General features: G+C 41.1%; 1 protein-coding gene across 1 annotated transcript; it reads left to right on the top strand.

The window, feature by feature from the left end:
• Nucleotides 1-5352: 5352 nt before the first annotated feature.
• Nucleotides 5353-18280, top strand: LOC133122852 (GTPase IMAP family member 8-like). Its single transcript, XM_061233078.1, has 3 exons — nt 5353-5474; nt 15632-16399; nt 16537-18280. The coding sequence occupies exons 1-3, from the start codon at nt 5444-5446 to the stop codon at nt 17208-17210; spliced, it is 1473 nt and encodes a 490-aa protein (XP_061089062.1). The 5' UTR covers nt 5353-5443; the 3' UTR covers nt 17211-18280.
• The last annotated feature ends 511 nt before the right edge of the window (nt 18281-18791 follow it).

The following is an 18791-nucleotide window of genomic DNA, read 5'->3' as shown; positions in this document are numbered from 1 at the left end:
GCAGAACCTTTCAAGATCCTTCATATCCTTAGGTTTGCGCTTATGGACTGCCCTCTTCAATTCAGACCACATGTTTTCGATAGGGTTTATGTCTGGAGACAGATGGCCATTGCAAAACATTGATTTTGTTTTCATGGAACCATTTCTGTGTTGATTTTGAAGTATATTCGGGGTCATTATCCTGTTGGAAGGTGGACCTTCCGCCAAGTATCAGCTTACTGGCAGAGGCAACCAGGTTTTGGGTTAAAATGTCCTGGTACTTGGTGGAATTGATTATGCCATTGATCTTATCAAGAGCCCCTGGACCACTGGCAGCAAAACAGCCCCAAAGCATCAATGATCCACCACCATATTTGACAGTAGGTATGAGGTGCTTTTCCTTGTATGCATCCGTTTTTTTTAAAGCCAAACATGCTGACGGTGTACATGGTCAAAAAGTTCAATGTTGGTCTCATCTGACCATAGGACCCTGTTCCAGTCATAGTTCCAATGATGATTCACGAACTCCAGACGCTTTAATTTGTTGGTTGTTCTCAGTAAGGGCTTTCTTCGTGCAACCCTTCAAAAGAGCCTGTTGGTATGGAGGTGGCGTCTTATGGTTGATTTTGAGACTTTGTGACCTCAAGATGCTACTCAAGTCTGCAGTTCTTGAACTGGGGTTCATCTTTGCCTCCCTCACCATCTTCCTCACTGTGCGTGGGGGCAACATGCACTTGCGTCCTCTTCTTGGCAAGTTTTCAACTGTTCCAGATGTTTGAAACTTTTTGATTATTGCCCTAACAGTGGCTAGTGGTATGTTAAACCGTTTATGTATTTTTTTGTACCCATTACCTGACTTGTGTAGGTCAACAACCGTCTGTCTCTTTTGATTTGACAGTTCTTTGACTTTCCCCATGGTGATGGATGACAAAGGGATTTTACATGTGTGTTACCTCATTTTTATACCCTACCGAAACAGGAAGTGATGGAAGGCCACAATACAGTTCCTTAAGACTGAGATTAACTTAAATAAGTAGTTTACTCAGATTTAACTTTAAACTTTAATAATCTTTAAGGGTGCCAATCATTTTGACACCTACATTTTTCATTAAAAAATAGTATTACTCAATAAAAATAAAATAAAAATTAGAATAATTGTATTAAGATACAGGTATATAGTTTTCCCATATGTTTGGACATAGAATATAGCTCATTATCTGTGTTGTTTATTTTATTCAGCCCTTTTTGCTCATTTTCATCAAGGGTGCCAATAATTGTGGACCTGACTGTATTTACAATGGCAAAGTCTGACTTATCTGTTTCTCCCTCACTCTGGTATTTGCAGTTTAATGTCTTTTCTAATGTCTCCTGTTTTGTAAATTAAAAGTACTGAGCCTACATTCAATAAAGAATGTATGATTTTAATTAATTATTCTAATTGTCTCCTTCTTCATTAATTAATTTAATCTTGAGATCCGATATAGAGTTTGTTTTGACTTGTTGGTTGATTCCACCAGTTTTCTGTAGACTGACCTATCCAAGAATTCAGTGATTTAATTCATAATTGTCATTTTTCATAATAATTATTCATTTAAATGTAGGTTAAATGAGGGGTTCTAGCACATAATACCACCCTTTCAGTTTTCAGAGTGCTGAACATCTTAACAAAGATATTGTTTGTTGGAACCACTGGATTCAGAAAATAAACATATTATACTTAATCCTTGCTTCCCTGACAGCCCGACAGGTTACAAGACATTACATTATTGGCAGATGCTCTTATCCAGAGCAACGTACAGTTGATTAGACTAAGCAGGAGACAATCCTCCCCTGGAGCAATGCAGGGTTAAGGGCCTTGCTCAAGGGCCCAACGGCAGTGCAGATCTTATTGAGGCTAAACCGGGATTAGAACCACCGAACTTGCGTGTTCCAGTCATTTACCTTAACCACTACACTACAGGCCGCCCATCGACATCAACCGACATCAATCATCAGCCATCATAAGCTTGTCCTGTAATATTGTTGACTTTAAGTCCGAATTCACAGAGCGCTTCAGTCAATACATCATGGAATGCTTCGGCACTGCCACTGGGAAGCTCATCAAATGAAACACTCAATGCTTTTTTCCATTCTTATCAGAAGGATAAGGATCTACTTAGGTAATGTCAATAGTTGAATCCATCCATCCATCCATAATCTTAACATGCTTATCCTGAACAGGGTCGCAGGGAGGCTGGAGCCTATCCCAGCATACATTGGGCGAAAGGCAGGAATACACCCTGGACAGGTCGCCAGTCCATCACAGGGCACATACACCATTCACTCACACACTCAGGCAATTTAGACCCTCCAATCAGCCTAACCTGCATGTCTTTGGACTGTGGGAGGAAACCGGAGTACCTGGAGGAAACCCACACAAACACGGGGAGAACATCCCCATCCCTGCCGCCCAATAGTTGAATCAACAATCAGAATAAAAAACAGCGCTCTGATCTTTTTAATAATCATCTGCAATGAATGCAATTTACATAGCCCAGCTTTTGTACTGAGGTAGTTCTCGAGCACACTGCCATATTTTGACATTCGTTTTCAAAGTTGAAGAAAGTTTCCTTTGTTTACAGAAGGGGCTCCTTGACCTGCATATACTCCCAATGCTCTCTGAAGGCGAGCCCTTGTTTAGCTAAAAACAGCCTCAATTAGTTCAGTGCTCTCAGTGCTTTCCGATTCCTTTCAATTGTCTGCCTTTCTGCCCCCACAAGTCCCGCAATCAAAGTCTTATCCTCCGTAATGCAATACTTTGGTGTGAAAAGTATGTATTTGGCTACGTGATGCACTGGAGATGAATGAATGGAGATTAATTCTATCATTTCCTATACAAAAACTAGAAAAGCCCAAATGCTTTCACTTCCCTTCACCCGAAAGAGACAACAGCAAAAACAAAACATTTTGCCTGCTTTAGCCGAGTGCACAATCTGATGACACCGTCAGTGCCTATCCACCGTGCATTTGCCACTTATGTTTTGGTACCATTTTACTTTGTCATTATCAGATACATTAAAATCTGAAAAATTATCTTTCAACCCAAGCTAACACAGTCCCATCAGGGCTCAGACAGCTGCTGTGCTTAACATTTTGTTTTCAAAGAGAAAGGGGTCTGATGGATATTGCTCTGTGTTGTCCAACATTACATCTGGCTTGGTCCCTACAACTGCTGCAGGAGAATCCTTCACGACCCGCAAGATTCTCCTCAACCTCGATCGCTATTCCCTGTTGTGAGGTGGATGCTTTTCCCTGTCGCTAGAAGGCAGCACATCATTCGGATGCAAGAGCTGCCTTCTTGTGATGCTACTGGGTCTCTGGTCTCAACTAGCATGGCAGGTGTCTCTGCTAATGTTAGCTTCAGCTCGACTTCTCCCTCAGTTTTCGACTCGGTGTCATCAGACTTACCTACGTTAACAGTTTTAAAGACATGTGTTATTGGAACACACATTGCAGCTGTTCTTTTGTTTTCTCAACTTTCGCTTGGCACAACCCGATGCACCCCTGGTTTACACATACACATCACTACGTAGCCTATTCAAGGCCTGTAGTGTAGTGGTTAAGGTACACGACTGGTAGGTTTGGTCCCCGGTGTAGCCACAATAAGATCTGCACAGCCGTTGGGCCCTTGAGCAAAGCCCTTAACCCAGGCCCTTAACCCTGCATAGCTCCAGGGGAGGATTGTCTCCTGCTTAGTCTAATCAACTGTACGCCACTCTGGATAAGAGTCTGCCAAATGCCATTAATGTAATCCAACAAATTTGCAAAGCTTAGTCTTAACTATGATCACTGTGAGTGTGTGTGTTTCTGTTTGCCCTTGTTGTCTTTGGTCATTTCAGTGCATTGTGTTAGCTGTGTACTTCACAAATTAGTTTCCTGTCTATTGCAGTGGGCTCCAGAATTATTTTCACCCTTAATACATTTTATTTGTTTTAAAGGTATTGACATAAGCTTTTTTACACAGAAAATAGTGTCTTTTATTCATTTTAATCGAATCAACCAAAGTCAAATAATAAAATAAATCCCCATAAAACAGGTTCCAAAATTATTGTCACCAACAACCAGACCATTTTGGTGTGGATTTTGTGTATGCTTGAGTCATTGTCCTGCTGGACAATCTTCCTACAACCAATTGTTGAATTCATTGTGCCGTAGATCTTAAATAGTGCCCCTGCACCACTGGCAGCAAAACATCAATGATCCACCAATATATTTGACAGTAGGTATGAGGTGCTTTTCCTTGTATGCATTCCATTTTGCCACCAAACATGATGATGGTGTCATTTGTACATAGCACTCTCTTCCAGTCCAATGAGGTTTGGCAAACTCAAGATGCTTGGTTTTGTACCTTGGTGATGCCAAGACACAACCTATTTCTGCTATTCAAAAACTGCGATCCTAGGATTACTTGTAGCCTCCCTCACCATCTTCCTTACTGTCCGTGGGGATAATATGCACTATTAATAAAAGGGCCCAAAACCTGTGCGGATATTATTGTGGCTACACTGGGGCTTGAACCAGCAACCCTCCAGGTCCCGGTCATGTACCTTAGCCACTACGCTACATGCTGCCCATATGTTGTTCTGTATTGCCATATGAATGTTGTGCAGCAGCAGTGGTAGGCTCTTTACTTTAATTGCAGCTCTTTGCTACTCAGTGCTGTTATCTTGGCAATGGGAGGGTTCAGAAAGTATTAAATACAGGGGTATCATAATTGTGACCCCAATCTTTTTAGACATTTGATAAACAATAAAGTGAATGTTACCCAGCATTTATTTGCAAATGTTAATTGAGGATAGCAATAATTATGAAAGGCACTGTAGAAGGTCTAGTGTTAACATCTATACAGTCATATTGTTGGGCCATGTGTTTTTTATTGATGTGTTCAAAAAGTACAGCTGCACATCCACAGCTATGGTAATCACAGGCTGGTGGCATGCTACTGTAAATTCCAAAATGTGTAGCAGCCAGACACCAATGCTATGATGTTTGCCATATTTACTGTAATAACACATAAAGCAGGGTGTGTATGGTTGTCACTAACAAAAGATGTTGTCATACCTGTTTTAACGTAACAATAACAGAGTGTGGCCAAACCTTGCCCTGGGAGAGTGCACTTGCTACTTTTGATACTTATGTTACAGTTGTGTTTGGGTTGCTTGTGAGGATGAATACAATAATTTATATTCCATTTTTCTGCTTACGGTGAAGAACAAGCACAAAAAATATATCAATGGCATTGTAAAGTAATATGTTGAGTAACCTGAGTACAGTTCATTTGTCACAGCCCATTTGAAGTGGTCTATCCGGTTCACAATGGCTTTCTGTGCTGTAGTTGTGTTTGTCCTCAGAACAGACTCTTCATTGCTCAGGAAAGAACACCTGGTCCTGTAGAACCAAGGGATGTACATTGTGAGGAGAGGAAATGGCATCTTGCAAACCCAATATGGAGTCTGGTGAGCCTCCTGTAACTTCTCTGGGTGTTAATTTCTTTGTGTTTTTTTGTTGAGACAAAAGTTTGGGTTGAAAGGGAATAGCTGCTTTATAATCTCCTGTGCATTTTAATAGTGATGGAGCAATAGCAGAACAAATTAAAGCTGAAAAGGGAATGACAGGAGTATTACTTTTTTTCTTGTAATACCGTTTCCAATATACATGATAATCCATATATGCACAATGAAACTGAATCAATGTTACTCGATAAAATGGTTTAGGGATGTGTTAATTTAACATTTACACATTTTATGTTGCTGACTGGGAATGTATCTTTCGACAATATTTGCATAAGTTGTTTCTTGTGCTCACTGCTGTTGTGATCTAATGAAATACATTAATTCATTTGAGTTATAAAACAAAACTTTTCAAAACATTATCATCCTTGGCATTGTAATACAAAAGCCAGACAGACATCATTGATTTGCAATGGAGCTTGAGGCAAGAAAATCACAGATATAGCTAAGGAAGTGTATAAATGACTCATTTTGAAATAATACAGATGCACTGTACTTTTCATATTAACTCCTTAAGTATCACCCCTTTACTTGACACAACCTTAAAAATGACATAACCAGAATAAAATAGTTACTATTATTGAACCCTGTTGACTACAGGCATAGTCCTGGTCTCTTCTGAAAGGTAACTATTTGGGGTTTCTTTTTCCAAGAGTTAAAATCACTCCAAATATTGCTAAAACAAAGTTATAGAAACTCACGCAGTGAAAGTGGAAATTTGTGGACAATATCACAAAAAATTTGCATTCAGCATTGTTTTTTCCAGTCTATTTCTTGGCAATTTTCCAAAAAGGACATATGGAAATGGAATGAGATTATGGGTCTTATAGGGTGTAAAATAGTGCATTTTGCTTACTAAACTATACTACACTTTTTATCCTGAAAAAAAGGTTTGCACTTGCCCCCACCTCTCTGTCCCACTCTCTTTACTAGCTATCTATCTTCAGATAGGAATAGGTACAATAGAGTACAATAATCACATCTTCTATACTAATATATTCATTGAGGTCCATAGATTTATGTTTTTGTCAAGTACACAAGGCCCATCAAGTGAAACAGCATAATTTCTCATGCTATTTATTATTCAAAAGCAGGCTGGCTCTTTATTTACAGTCCCTTCAAAAAGTATTGGAGCCAATTCCTTTGTTTTTGCAAAACAATGAATACATTTGGGCTTGAGATAAAAAGATGAACATGAGTTTTTATTTCCTGGTATTTACAACTAGATATGTTAATCTACTTAGAATATGGTACCTTTGGAATTAGACCACCCAATTTTTAGGTGAGCAAAAAATGGTAAATGGTTGGCATTTATATAGCGCCTTTATCCAAAGTGCTGTACAATTGATGCTTCTCATTCACCCATTCATACTCACACTCACACTCACACTCACACTCACACTCACACTCACACACCAACGGCAATTGGCTGCCATGCAAGGCACCAACCAGCTAGTCAGGAGCATTTGGGGGTTAGGTGTCTTGCTCAGGGACACTTGGACACAGCCTGGGCGGGGGATCGAACCGGCAACCCTCCGACTGCCAGACGACTGCTCTTACTGCCTGAGCCATGTTGTTTCCCTTCAATCTCCTCTTCTTCATGAGTTGAAATGCATGCCCAATTGGGTTAAGGTATGGTGAATGACTTGGCCAGTCTAAAACTTTCCACTTTTTCTTTACCTTCCACTTGTTGGCAGTCTGTTTTGAGTCATTGTCTTGCTGCATGATGAAGTTCCTCCCAGTTTGGACACATTTCCCCGTAAGAATGTTTTTTGTAGACCTGCTGCTACCATCAAGAGTTACATCATCAATAGAGATTAGTCAGCCCACTCCAGAAGCAGCCATGCAAGCCCAAGCCATGACACTTCTTCCACTGCTTCACAGATGAGCTTGTATGTTTTGGATCATGAGCAGGTCCCTTCTCTCTCCACATTTTGGCCTCTCCATCACTTTGGTAGAGGTTAATCTTGGTCTCATCAGACCATAAAACTTTGTTCCAGAACTTCTGTGGCTCATCTCTGTACTTCTTTGCAAATTGTAATCTTGCCTTCCAATTCTTACGACTGATGAGTGGTTTGAATCTTGTGTTATAGTCTCTATATTGCTGCTCTCTTCTTGTCTTCTTTGAACAGTTGATTGAGACACCTTCACTCCTGCCCTGTGGAGATTGTGTTGATGTCACTGGCTGATTTTTCTTCACAGCTCTCACAATGTTTCTGTCATCAACTGCTGTTGTTTTCCTTGGTCGACCTGTTTGATGTCTGTTGCACAGTATGCCAGCATTCCAAGCTCTTGTGCAAGCTATTCCCAATGCTTGTGCAATGGCTCTGATCAATTTCCCCTCATTTATAAGCTTCAAAATGGTTTGCTTTTCTCCCAAAGACAGCTCTCTGGTCTTCATGTTGCTTTATTTTTTCTAATACAAATTCAGTCTTGGAGGGGACTGTATGTAGTCCAAAAATTGAGTGTGTAAGTTTAAAAAACATGTCCAAACATTTCAATTCCAGCAGTGACCACTTTAGAAACTGAACATTCAGCCATTTATTCCTACGGGAATTTTTCCCCCTGGAAAACCTTAAATATCTGTGTTGCTTCGCAATCATACTAATTCTACATATCATATAAAAACATACAACTGGATTCAACAACAAAGTGATGTTTCATTTGGCTAATCCTGATTAAATAATACTCAATTGGAGTCGAATATAATAAAAAAAAATACGTCAACAAAGTTTGCTATAAATAGGACATACAAGTCATAGCTTAAACCTTTGTTGCTATGGCTGACCTGTCTTTACATGAAATAAATATTTTTTTGCTTTATTAGAAGTTTTGCCGCATTGCTGTCGTTGCATCATTCAGAATATAGAGCTAAACTCACAGAGCTAACTGCAAGAAATAACGGTTGTTGGAGATCAGATACCATTTCTTCAAGCCGACAGCCTTACATTATGTTGTTGAACACCTCGTTTGGGCGTCCAGTCACAAAGTGCTTTGATAATGACAACATACATTTCAATCGTAATAAACCGTGTTTAAATCAGATAAAAGAGATCCTATTTGAACATATTTTCTTCATTTCTACTCCCTTTTTAATGAATTTTTCAACCGTGACTGGATTTTCAAAATATCCCAATTTGGCAACACTAGAGGATCCCCTCTATACGATTTCATGATCTACAGTGGTGTTATGGTCCAGTTTATTCTCCTTGTTGCTGGAATCTGCACACACCTTTGTCGGTCTCTCTGAAATATGCTCCAAACAAAACAATTTGCTGCACATCAATATAGCTACTAAAATAAATTTTCATTTCAACAAACATAGGCTAACTTTTACCCATATCATTAAGCCAGCTACCGCTAGAAAGAAATAATAGGAGATCAGATACCATTTCTTCAAGTCGACAGCAAGCCTGACATTATGCTGTTGAAGTCCTCATGTGGCCGTATTAACTGCATGATATAAGTGAACTAAGCCAGCTGCAATGTCAGCTAATGTAATTTGCGCAATGAAAACGTTGTTATTTGTGATATTATTTGCATGTTTTCAAACACATGTTAAACATTGCGTATTCTGATTTTAGCAGACATTGTAACAGACACTCAAAATGTTTGTAAAATACTTTTTAAGGCCTGATCATGATGTGCTAAAACCCTAGACTGTGGCTAAGGACCAACCACATAATTTTGTCAAAATAAAAGATAATAACATGACTAAGATAACATGCTTCTTTTGGCCAATCTTCCCAGAAGACTTGATGGGGAAATGAGTGAGATTGTCTTGGGAGCAAATCGAGCATCTCTCTAATGTATTATCTTTGGTTGAATGCAGAAAAACAAGATGGCAGCGCCCAGTGAAATGTAAAGCGCCGCAAAAGCCGTTGCAACTGTCGGTATATTTTCACCGTTTGTAGAGTCTTCAGTGAATTATTTTGATCACTGGTGGGTTTACCGTAATGTGACACATTGGAACTTGTAAATGCCATTGTATCATTCTGCCTTCTGTCACCGCATAGTCAGCTCATTTCAACAGCTAGCAGTCTAAAGTTAGTTAACTCATACTGTATGGACTAACTTAGTATATTTTTATCCTGTTGAACTAGTGTCAATGGCTACATAAACTCTTTACGACACCGGTATTTATATCCTTGTAAGCATTAATTTGTTTATTTGGTGCAATGTTTTTTGGAAATTTGAAAATAGCTATGTATGCTAGATTACTTGCACTATTGATGGTTTGCACTTTTCATTAATATATAATTGTTAGATCTGTGGTAAAAGGCCAAGAGCAACTAAATTGCTTAGCTAGTGCAGTTTTGCTGTCAGTAAGATGTAGATTAATTGTCATTTATCAGCAATTTCAACTTCACAAGTTGATATTGATTTATTCTGCCATAATGCCATATGCTGACAGGGCTTAACGCACACCTCTTGTTCAGAATCCATTTTAGATGGCAGAAACCCATTGTGACAACATTATCAAGTGAGCGTTCTAATGATGCGTTCTAATCACATATTTTTGACTGTACGCGTTTGGGCCAGTTCTGGAATGATCACATATTTGTGAAGGTACGTGCAAAAGGGCTAATTTTGTATTTCTTTTGTCGGATGTTAAATGGATGTCGCCCTGCTAGCGCCAGGTTCCATAATGTCATCATCTGAATCGTCACTTTCTCCACCTGAGCATACTAAATATGGATAATCCCTCTTAAGTAGTTCATACAAATAACCAGTTGAAGTTTCTGAATAATTTTCGCCATTCATAATGATAATGACAGGCTGTAGGCCTATACTCCACGGTGTTTACATTGGATTTAGCAGTTTCCGGTTTGAGCTGTCAATGACTTGACATCACACCTTTGTACTATTCGGCAATATGTCTGCTCACTGAAGTGTTACGGAACCGATGTAGTTGATAAAATAAATGAAATATGTTCTTATGCGTGACTTATTTAGCTTACAAGAATGGGAAAAGTTATTTTTATGATATATTGAACAGATCTAGGCTGTGGATACAATCTTAGAAAACCATAAAAGGTGGCATGCATTCAACTATATGATATTTTAGCTTTCATAAAATAAGTAAATTATTCCATCTACTCGCCAGTTTATTTTGTAAGTGGCCGCTTCCCTGTGTCTTGTTCGGTCACACAGCGAGTCTAAGTTTGGATCCAGCCTACGTGACAAAACATATTTAGGCTACAATACCTAGCTCATTGTTTCTTCTCATCTACCTTAATCAAATGGATTGCAGCATGATGAATGCAATACCCTCCTCCTTCCATGGCTGTACCTAAATACATGTGTTTTTAAAATAAAAAACTTGACAAATGCAGACAGGAACACGCAGAGTATAAAAAACAAATGAGTAAAAACAAGTAAGTAGGTAAAATCTAAAGTGTGAGTGCTATTATGAATAATATGAGTATAAAAAATTTTTTTTTAAATATGTATAATTACACTTAACAGGAATATTACACATGAAATATTGCACAGACTTGATCACAGCAGATTATTGCAGAGCTCATTTCTCTGATGGCATGGGGGTAAAAACTGTTCTGTAGTCTGGAGGTGCGAGTCTTAAAAGACCTATAGCTCCTCCCAGAGGGCAGCAGAGTGAAGAGGTGGTTGCCTGGGTGGGATGAATCCTTGATTATGTTTGTGGCCTGACGGAAACACAGAGTTCTGTAAATGTCCTCAAGTGAGGGTAACTGTGTGTTAGTGATATGTTGTGCTGTTTTGATGACTCTCTGGACTGCTTTTTTATCAGCTGCAGTACGGCTAGCATACCACACCAGGATGCCATAGGTGAGTATGCTCTCTACAGAGCAGCGATAGAAGGACAGCAGCAGCTGCTGGGACAGGTTAGCTCTCCATAGTGTCCTCAGAAAGTAGAGCCGCTGCTGTGCCTTCTTCACGAGAGAGGTAATGTTCACAGTCCAAGTGAGGTCCTGAGAGATGTGTCTGCCCAGGAATTTGAAATTGACTCTCTCCACCATGTCTCCTCCGATGAAGAGAGGAGCAGGTTCCTCTCTCAGTTTCCTTATCAGTTATTTTGTGTTAGAGGTGTTGAGTGCCAGGTTGTTGTTGGAGCACCATTCTGACAGTTTTTGGACCTCAAATCTGTAGAAGAACTCATCACCATTGTGTATCAGTCTCATTCCTGTTGTTTCATCTGCAAACTTAATAATTACATTTGTGCTGCGGGTTGGTGTGCAGTCATGGGTATAGAGAGAGTAGAGGAGAGGACTCAGCACGCTGCCCTGAGGAGCTCCAGTGCTAAGTGTGATGGTCGGGGAGTGATGGGTACCCAGCCTGACAGTCTGTGGTCTGTTTGTAAGAAAGTCCTTGATCCATCTGCATGTGTCCAGACTGACACCCAGGTCAAGCAGTTTGGTCATCATTCTGCTGGGCATGATTGTGTTAAACGCAGAGCTAAAATCTACAAACAACATCCTCACATATGTCCCCGGGTGTTCTAGATTGGTCAGTGCAATATGGAGAGCTGTGTAAATGGCATCTTCTGTAGACCTGTTGGCTCTGTAGGCAAATTGATGCTGGTCCAGAGTGGGTGGAAGAGAGGATTTAATGTGTCTTAGGACCAGCCTCTCAAAGCACTTCATCACAGTGGAGGTGAGAGCCACAGGTCTGTAGTTGTTAAGGCTGCTGCCAGCTGATCCGCACAGTCTGTGAGTGCCCTTCCTGGAATACGATCTGGTCTGGTGGCCTTCCTGGGGTTGACGCTGCAGAGCACTCTTCTGACCTCATCTGTGCCAACAGTAAGTGCCAGGCTGTTAGTTGATGGGTAGCATTGCGGTCTCAGTCTCTGCCTCATACACTTCAAAGCGGGCAAAGAAGTGATTAAGTTCTTCAGCTAGCGAGTCGCTGCTGCTGCTGGTGGTTGGATCTTTGCTGCTTTTATAGTTGTTGAGGTGCTGAATGTCTTGCCTGCTGAGCGACCTGACATTGGTGAGGAAAATGCTGGGCAGTGAAGGCTTCTTTAGTTTGGCTTGTATACCAGCGTGACAGCCCCGCTTCTGCCTCCTTTCCCTCCGCCACCTCCTGTGCCTCCCATCCGGTATAGTAATCCTCTGAGACCCCGCTAGGCAAATGATCTCCTCTGGGATGTGTGAATTGCGGAAGTTCTTGGTGAAACCCAGTTCGCTACATGACGTTCTGATCTTTATAAGATCCTGTCGGCTGTAACATTGTGTCTTGTCGCTGACAGACAGACAAGACACAATGCTGACAAAATGAACAAAATGCACCACTTCAGGGAGAGCAAAGCTGCTGCATACGTGCGCGCCGCCATCTGAAGCAATTCAGGTTAAGTACCTGGCTCAAGAGTAGACCGTCAATAAGCAACCATAACCATAACCATAAATCACATTCCTCCAGAGAAAATCGCGTCTCCCACCTAAAGGTCCATTAGGCAGCTCGTTGACACCCCCAGACCTATGCCGTGCCCCTAATCTCTCTAGACCCTCCAAAGTAGTGGCTGATGGGTTGATGGATGGGCTGAGCCAGTACACTGCTTTCACTAAAATAAATGTTTAATTCTCAAACTCGGGAGTACAACTTATTTTCTTGTGCAGGGGCATCCATTTTTAAGCTGTCTTTGCAACTGTATCTTTGTACAGGCATTCCTGTGCAGTGTTTACACAGCGTGAGTGCTCGTGAACATTCTGCAATTGCTCCTGACTGATTCCTCATCTGACCAAACTTTGCGAGAGCAGGAGACGAAACAAAAACCATGTGAAATGGCTGAAAAGAAGAAAGTGTTGTGTGGTGTTACTTCACAGCATGTGGAATAAGCATGGCAGTCTGAGACACATGCAGCACGATAGTGCAACACTCTGGTAATACCACTAATATATTTAAACATTTAAAACTTAAAACACCCCAATCCCAATCAATATGGAGAAAGTCAGAGAGGAAGATCCCAAAGAAGCACACCAAAAACTCAGACGTTCCACTGAGAGACCACCAATGGAGAAATTTTCAAGAGGCAGAGTATATCCAGGTATATCGTATTCTAGAGGTTGATAGTTTATTTTTGTTGAATTCATTCATGCAGCATGCCTATATTGAATTTAGTGCCTTTACTTGTTTGTTAGGTAGATTAACCAATCTAATATGCTAACCTAATGTTGATAGCTAGCTAGGAGCTCAATTACCACCAATTTTAAAGGGTACTTGTACCCAAAACAAGCATATGCCTAGATCTGTTCAATATATCATAACAATAACTTTTCCCATTCTTGTAAGCTAAATAAGTCACGCATAAGAACACATTTAATTTATTTGATTAACTACAGGCATATTGCTGAGTAGGTTACAAAGGTGTGATGTCAAGTCATTGACATCTCAAACCGGAAACTGCTAAATCCAATGTAAACACCGTGGAGTGTAGGCCTATGTAGCGCCCCCTAGCGTGTCTGGCTATTAGTGTGGAGTGCGCTCCCCAAACTCCTATATAGCGAGAGATCACTCTCTCTAGTGTTAATTAATGCTCTAACGAAATTACTTAATTATTACTTATTGACCTTTACAGCTATTCACATTACCCTAAGAATACCTACCATAGGCTTTTAACTTAATGCAAAGTTTCAATCAAGTGACTGCTAAATGAAATAATTCACTAAATGTAGGCTATGTAGCTGTTATCAGTGCTAGGTTAAATTAGCTTTTACAGTTACATAAATATTTTAACCTTTAAATGGCTACGTAAAATCTGTCCGAGTTTTCGATATCAAACACCTTGTAACACCGCTGTATCACTGTAGAATGTTGTTAAAAGACTCACTGTCTGTTGGTCTAAACACATTCACTACAATATCACTATACATTGGTGTTCTACAAACTATAAACTTATGACTAGCAGTGCACCAGTGCTAGCTCTCCCGTCTTGTCTCTTCTCCTCTACTCCCGTTTTTTCTCTCCCCCGTCTTCCTGCTTCCTGCTTCACCCTGACTGCTGCTTTCCTGGCCTCACTCCAAGGAAGTGAATTTTAACTAACACATTTTTTAATGCATGTAAACAGTATTTAAACATTTTTTAGATTATTCAAAACACGTTTTAAAATAAAATAAACAAAATAAAAATACAATGAGTTTAGGAAATACCCCAAATTCCCATAGGGCTACACCTATACATTCATTCATTCATTCATTATCCTAACCCGCTTATCCTGAACAGGGTCGCAGGGAGGCTGGAGTCTATCCCAGCATACATTGGGGGAAAGGCTGGAATACACCCTGGACAGGTCGCCAGTCCATTGCAGGGCACACACACATAGCCTACGCAAAATCCTTTGCAGTTTTTTCCAATCTTGGCATCATTATGAATGGCAAAAATTAAGTTATGGCTAAAAATGGCTATTATAGCCATCCATCCATCATCTTAACCCATTTATTCTGAACAGGGTCGCTGGGTGCCCAGCATACATTGGGCGAAAGGCAGGAATACACTGTGGACAGGTCGCCAGTCCATTGCAGGGCACACACACACCATTCACTCACACACTCATACCCACGCGCAATTTAGACTCCCCAATCAGCCTAACCTGCATGTCTTTGGACTGTGGGAGGAAACCGGAGCACCTGTAGGAAACCAACGCGAACACGGGGAGAACATGCAAACCCACACAGAGAGGCCCCAGCTGACCGGGATTCTATTATATTATATCCATTTAAAATTAAATCTACAACACAATAAATTGTGCAAAAAGTCAAGGCAAGCAACTGTACATCCCAGGCTCTGCAATCACACTAATTAATATTGGAATTTAAGAATTTTCATGATATTTTAGATAATAGTCATTTATGAGACTGATTACTTTTTGTAGTTATACTGCTACACCCACATGCTTGGTGCTCAGGATTATTAAGACGGAAATGTTTTAATTATCAATCCTCGCAATTGAATAATGTTGTAGAAGCATATCCCCTCTACTACTAATCCTGTATCCATTTAGAGGCACCATCAACCAAGCCAATGGAGGCCATATAATTAAATTAAACTAGAATTCAGAGTGTCATGTTCGGTCCGGTGCATAAATATTGGTGGGTCTTAAGTTCTAAAATATTTTTGTTAAATTGCAGATAAGGGATTCCTAATGCCATATGAAGATGAAGAATCTGAATGCTGTCAGGCACAAAGCCAGTCAGCATTAAGGATTGTACTTCTGGGGGTGAGATGGGCAGGGAAAAGTTCAGCTGGAAACATAATTTTGGGCAGGGAAGAGTTTGACTCCAGGGTAGGGACTGTCCATTGTGTGAAGAGACAGGGAGAAACAGCTGGAAGGCAGCTTGTTGTGGTAGACACATCAGGTTGGGTGTGGCATTCAGCCCAAGATGCTACAATAAGAGTTGAACAGGAAATAGCATGCAGTGTGTCACTATGCCACCCAGGACCCCATGCTATCCTTCTAGTTATTCCCATGGGATCACCAGGGAAAAGGTACAAGAAAGCTGTGAGGAAACACTTAGAGCTTCTTAGTGAGACGGTCTGGAACCATACTATAGTGCTGTTCACCAAGGGAGACACAACAGACCTGAACATTGAGAAAGGGGGGAAGAGACTCCAGTTGCTTTTAGAAAAGTGTGGGAACAGGTATCACATTTTGGACAATAAGAGCAAGGACAACTGCACTCAGGTTACTGAACTGCTGGAGAAGATTGAGGAAATGGTGGGCAAAAATGGAGATGGGTATTATGAAATTCAGAATAAGGGGACAGAAAGGTCTGTAAAGAGGAGGGGGAAAGTGGAGTGGAAGGTGTGGCGACACCGTGGGAAACCACAGCAAATCAGTCAGGATAAAGACACTCAGACTGAAGCTGAACAGTTCAGAGCATCTGCCATGCTCCCAAGTGAGTTATTCTTTTTTTGTTTGGTTAAGAGCCATGGGTAATTATATAGAGCCATGGGAAATTCAATCTGTACTTGTCAATCTCCATATGCATATTTCCATGCAAGTTAATGCAGCTTGTTTCTTTCTCTCTGACAGGTGAGAAGATCCCAATAAATAATCTGCCAGAGGTCAGAATAGTCTTGCTGGGTGAGAGAGGGGCTGGAAAGAGCACTATAGCAAACATCATTCTGGGAAGAGAGCTCTTTAACACTGAGAGAGTGACTGGGGAGTGTCAAAAGAAAACAGGTCAGGTAGCTGGACAAGAGATCACCGTGGTAGATACTCCAGGTTGGAATGGAGTTTCAGAGCATGAGACATTAGATTGGGTGAAAGAGGAAATTGTGCAGAGTGTTAATTTGTGCCCTCCTGGACCCCATGCTTTGCTCCTGGTAATTCCAGTGGGTTCATCTATGAACAGAAAAACAACTGTGAAGAAACACCTGGAACTTCTTAGTGGGAGAGTCTGGAGACACACGATAGTGCTGTTTTCTAGAACCAAAGAACTAGGAGAAATGTCAATTTCACAGCACATTGAGAGAGATAAAGACCTTCAGTGGATTGTTGAGAAATGTGGGAACAGATATCATGTTATTAATGACTTGATTTTGTGTGATGGCACTCAGGTTACACAATTATTAACAGAGATAGAGGAGATGGTGGAAGGAAATGGTGGCTGGCATTTCTCACTTAGAATGTATCTGGAGCTGGAAAAACAGATAATCCATTGTCACAAGAAAAGAGAGAAAAAACTAAAACATATGAAATATTAGGATGAATGGAGCAAGAAAGAGAAGACGCTGGTTGAAGGAACATGAAAGGCAATATACCCAGAGGAAAAAAACAAGTAATCTCAATAGTAGTCAAGTTTAGCTAATTTCATAGAATATCATTGATATATATAACTCATGACTGCAATGGAAAGTACGGCTATATTAGGTGAAAATGTGAGGTGATTCGATATTTATCAAATACAGTATGTATAAGAATTTGGTGTATTTTCATTTCAAACTACAATAGGTAATTTCGGACTTATAACAGTTAAGAAAGGAACTGCAGCAACAAACACCCTCAAACCACAACACAGTTTATCCGTCCCCCTTCTCTGTGAACGCGCTCATGTTGAAACCCCCCCTACACCATTGGCTGTGGCAATTCATTTTCAACCAATGAGCTTGAATTATTGTACAGCTATACAGTGTTTTGGTACAAGTGTCGGTCCGTCAACTGTATATTTTGGAACCCGATTTAAAGGACTATAAACACAGGCAGAGGGTCAGTCAACATGTCAGCGAGCCTTTTTCAGTGATAGGAAGGGATTTACAATGGTTTTGCAACAATGTTTTAACACAAAAATCTTACCTATTGTACCTTTAAATTGTATATTAGGCAGCAGTGTACTCTGCTTCATAAAGAAGATATAATTTCTGAAAATAGTGCTGGAATCTATTTATCACATTAATTTGTAAACTGCTTTTTCATTAGATAGTAGACATGGGGTCAAGATTATATGTAGTGGATTGCAGACCAGACCACCATTGGCTACAAGGCCGTATAAGAATGTACCTGAAATCAGTGATTATGGAGAACAATTGAGTTAATAGCCTGCATGTACATTTTTTTTTTTTTTTTTTTTTTTTTGTCCCCGGTATCTTGGGCAAGCAGTATGATTGATCTGGGTGCCGTGTGTTTTGGGGCCAGTTTGATCTATAACAGGGGAGTATTGGTACCCTTGTATTCTTCCAGAGGTGTCAGATGTTCCCCCTGTTGCTTATTTCATACTTTATTTAGGCATATGGGGATGGGATATGAGATGGGGGGGGGTCTTCGTCTTCTTCCCTGAGTAGGCTGTTACTGCTCTCCTCCCCCGCGCCGCAGATTGAGGGGGGCCGGGGGGGGGGGAGTGGCATAGGAGAGGGGAAGGGAGGGGGACACAAGTGATGGGGAGAGACACCAAACATAACAAGACATACGTTCAAGACAGTACAAAGACAACTACAACACTAAAGACTTGGCTGTAACAAGAGAAGAGGTTAGCATCAAGATGAACCAAATATTCACTAAAGTGGTATGTGTGTATACGCGCATGTACGTGGGCGTGAGCAGGTTTGTCACTTCCTGTGGAACGTTGGTGGACGTGAGGGGCGCGACAGGGCGCGGCTGGCCCCGCCAACCAGTGGCCCCCAAGCATCGAGCCCCCCGCGCACACCCCGGCCGGGTCCCGGGGCCCCCGCCCCCAGGCGGCCACACGCCCGACCACGCGGGGCCGCCGGCGGGGGCAGGCAGACGGGAACGCCACCCCCCGGGGCGCGGGGCCCAAGGGCGGGCCGGGGCAGCCGGGCCCCCAGGGCCCA

This window comes from Conger conger, chromosome 2 (assembly GCF_963514075.1).
Source record: "Conger conger chromosome 2, fConCon1.1, whole genome shotgun sequence".
Lineage (NCBI taxonomy): Eukaryota > Metazoa > Chordata > Actinopteri > Anguilliformes > Congridae > Conger > Conger conger.
Note: the sequence above shows the minus strand (reverse complement) of the source record. Positions and strands in the feature narration are given on the sequence as shown.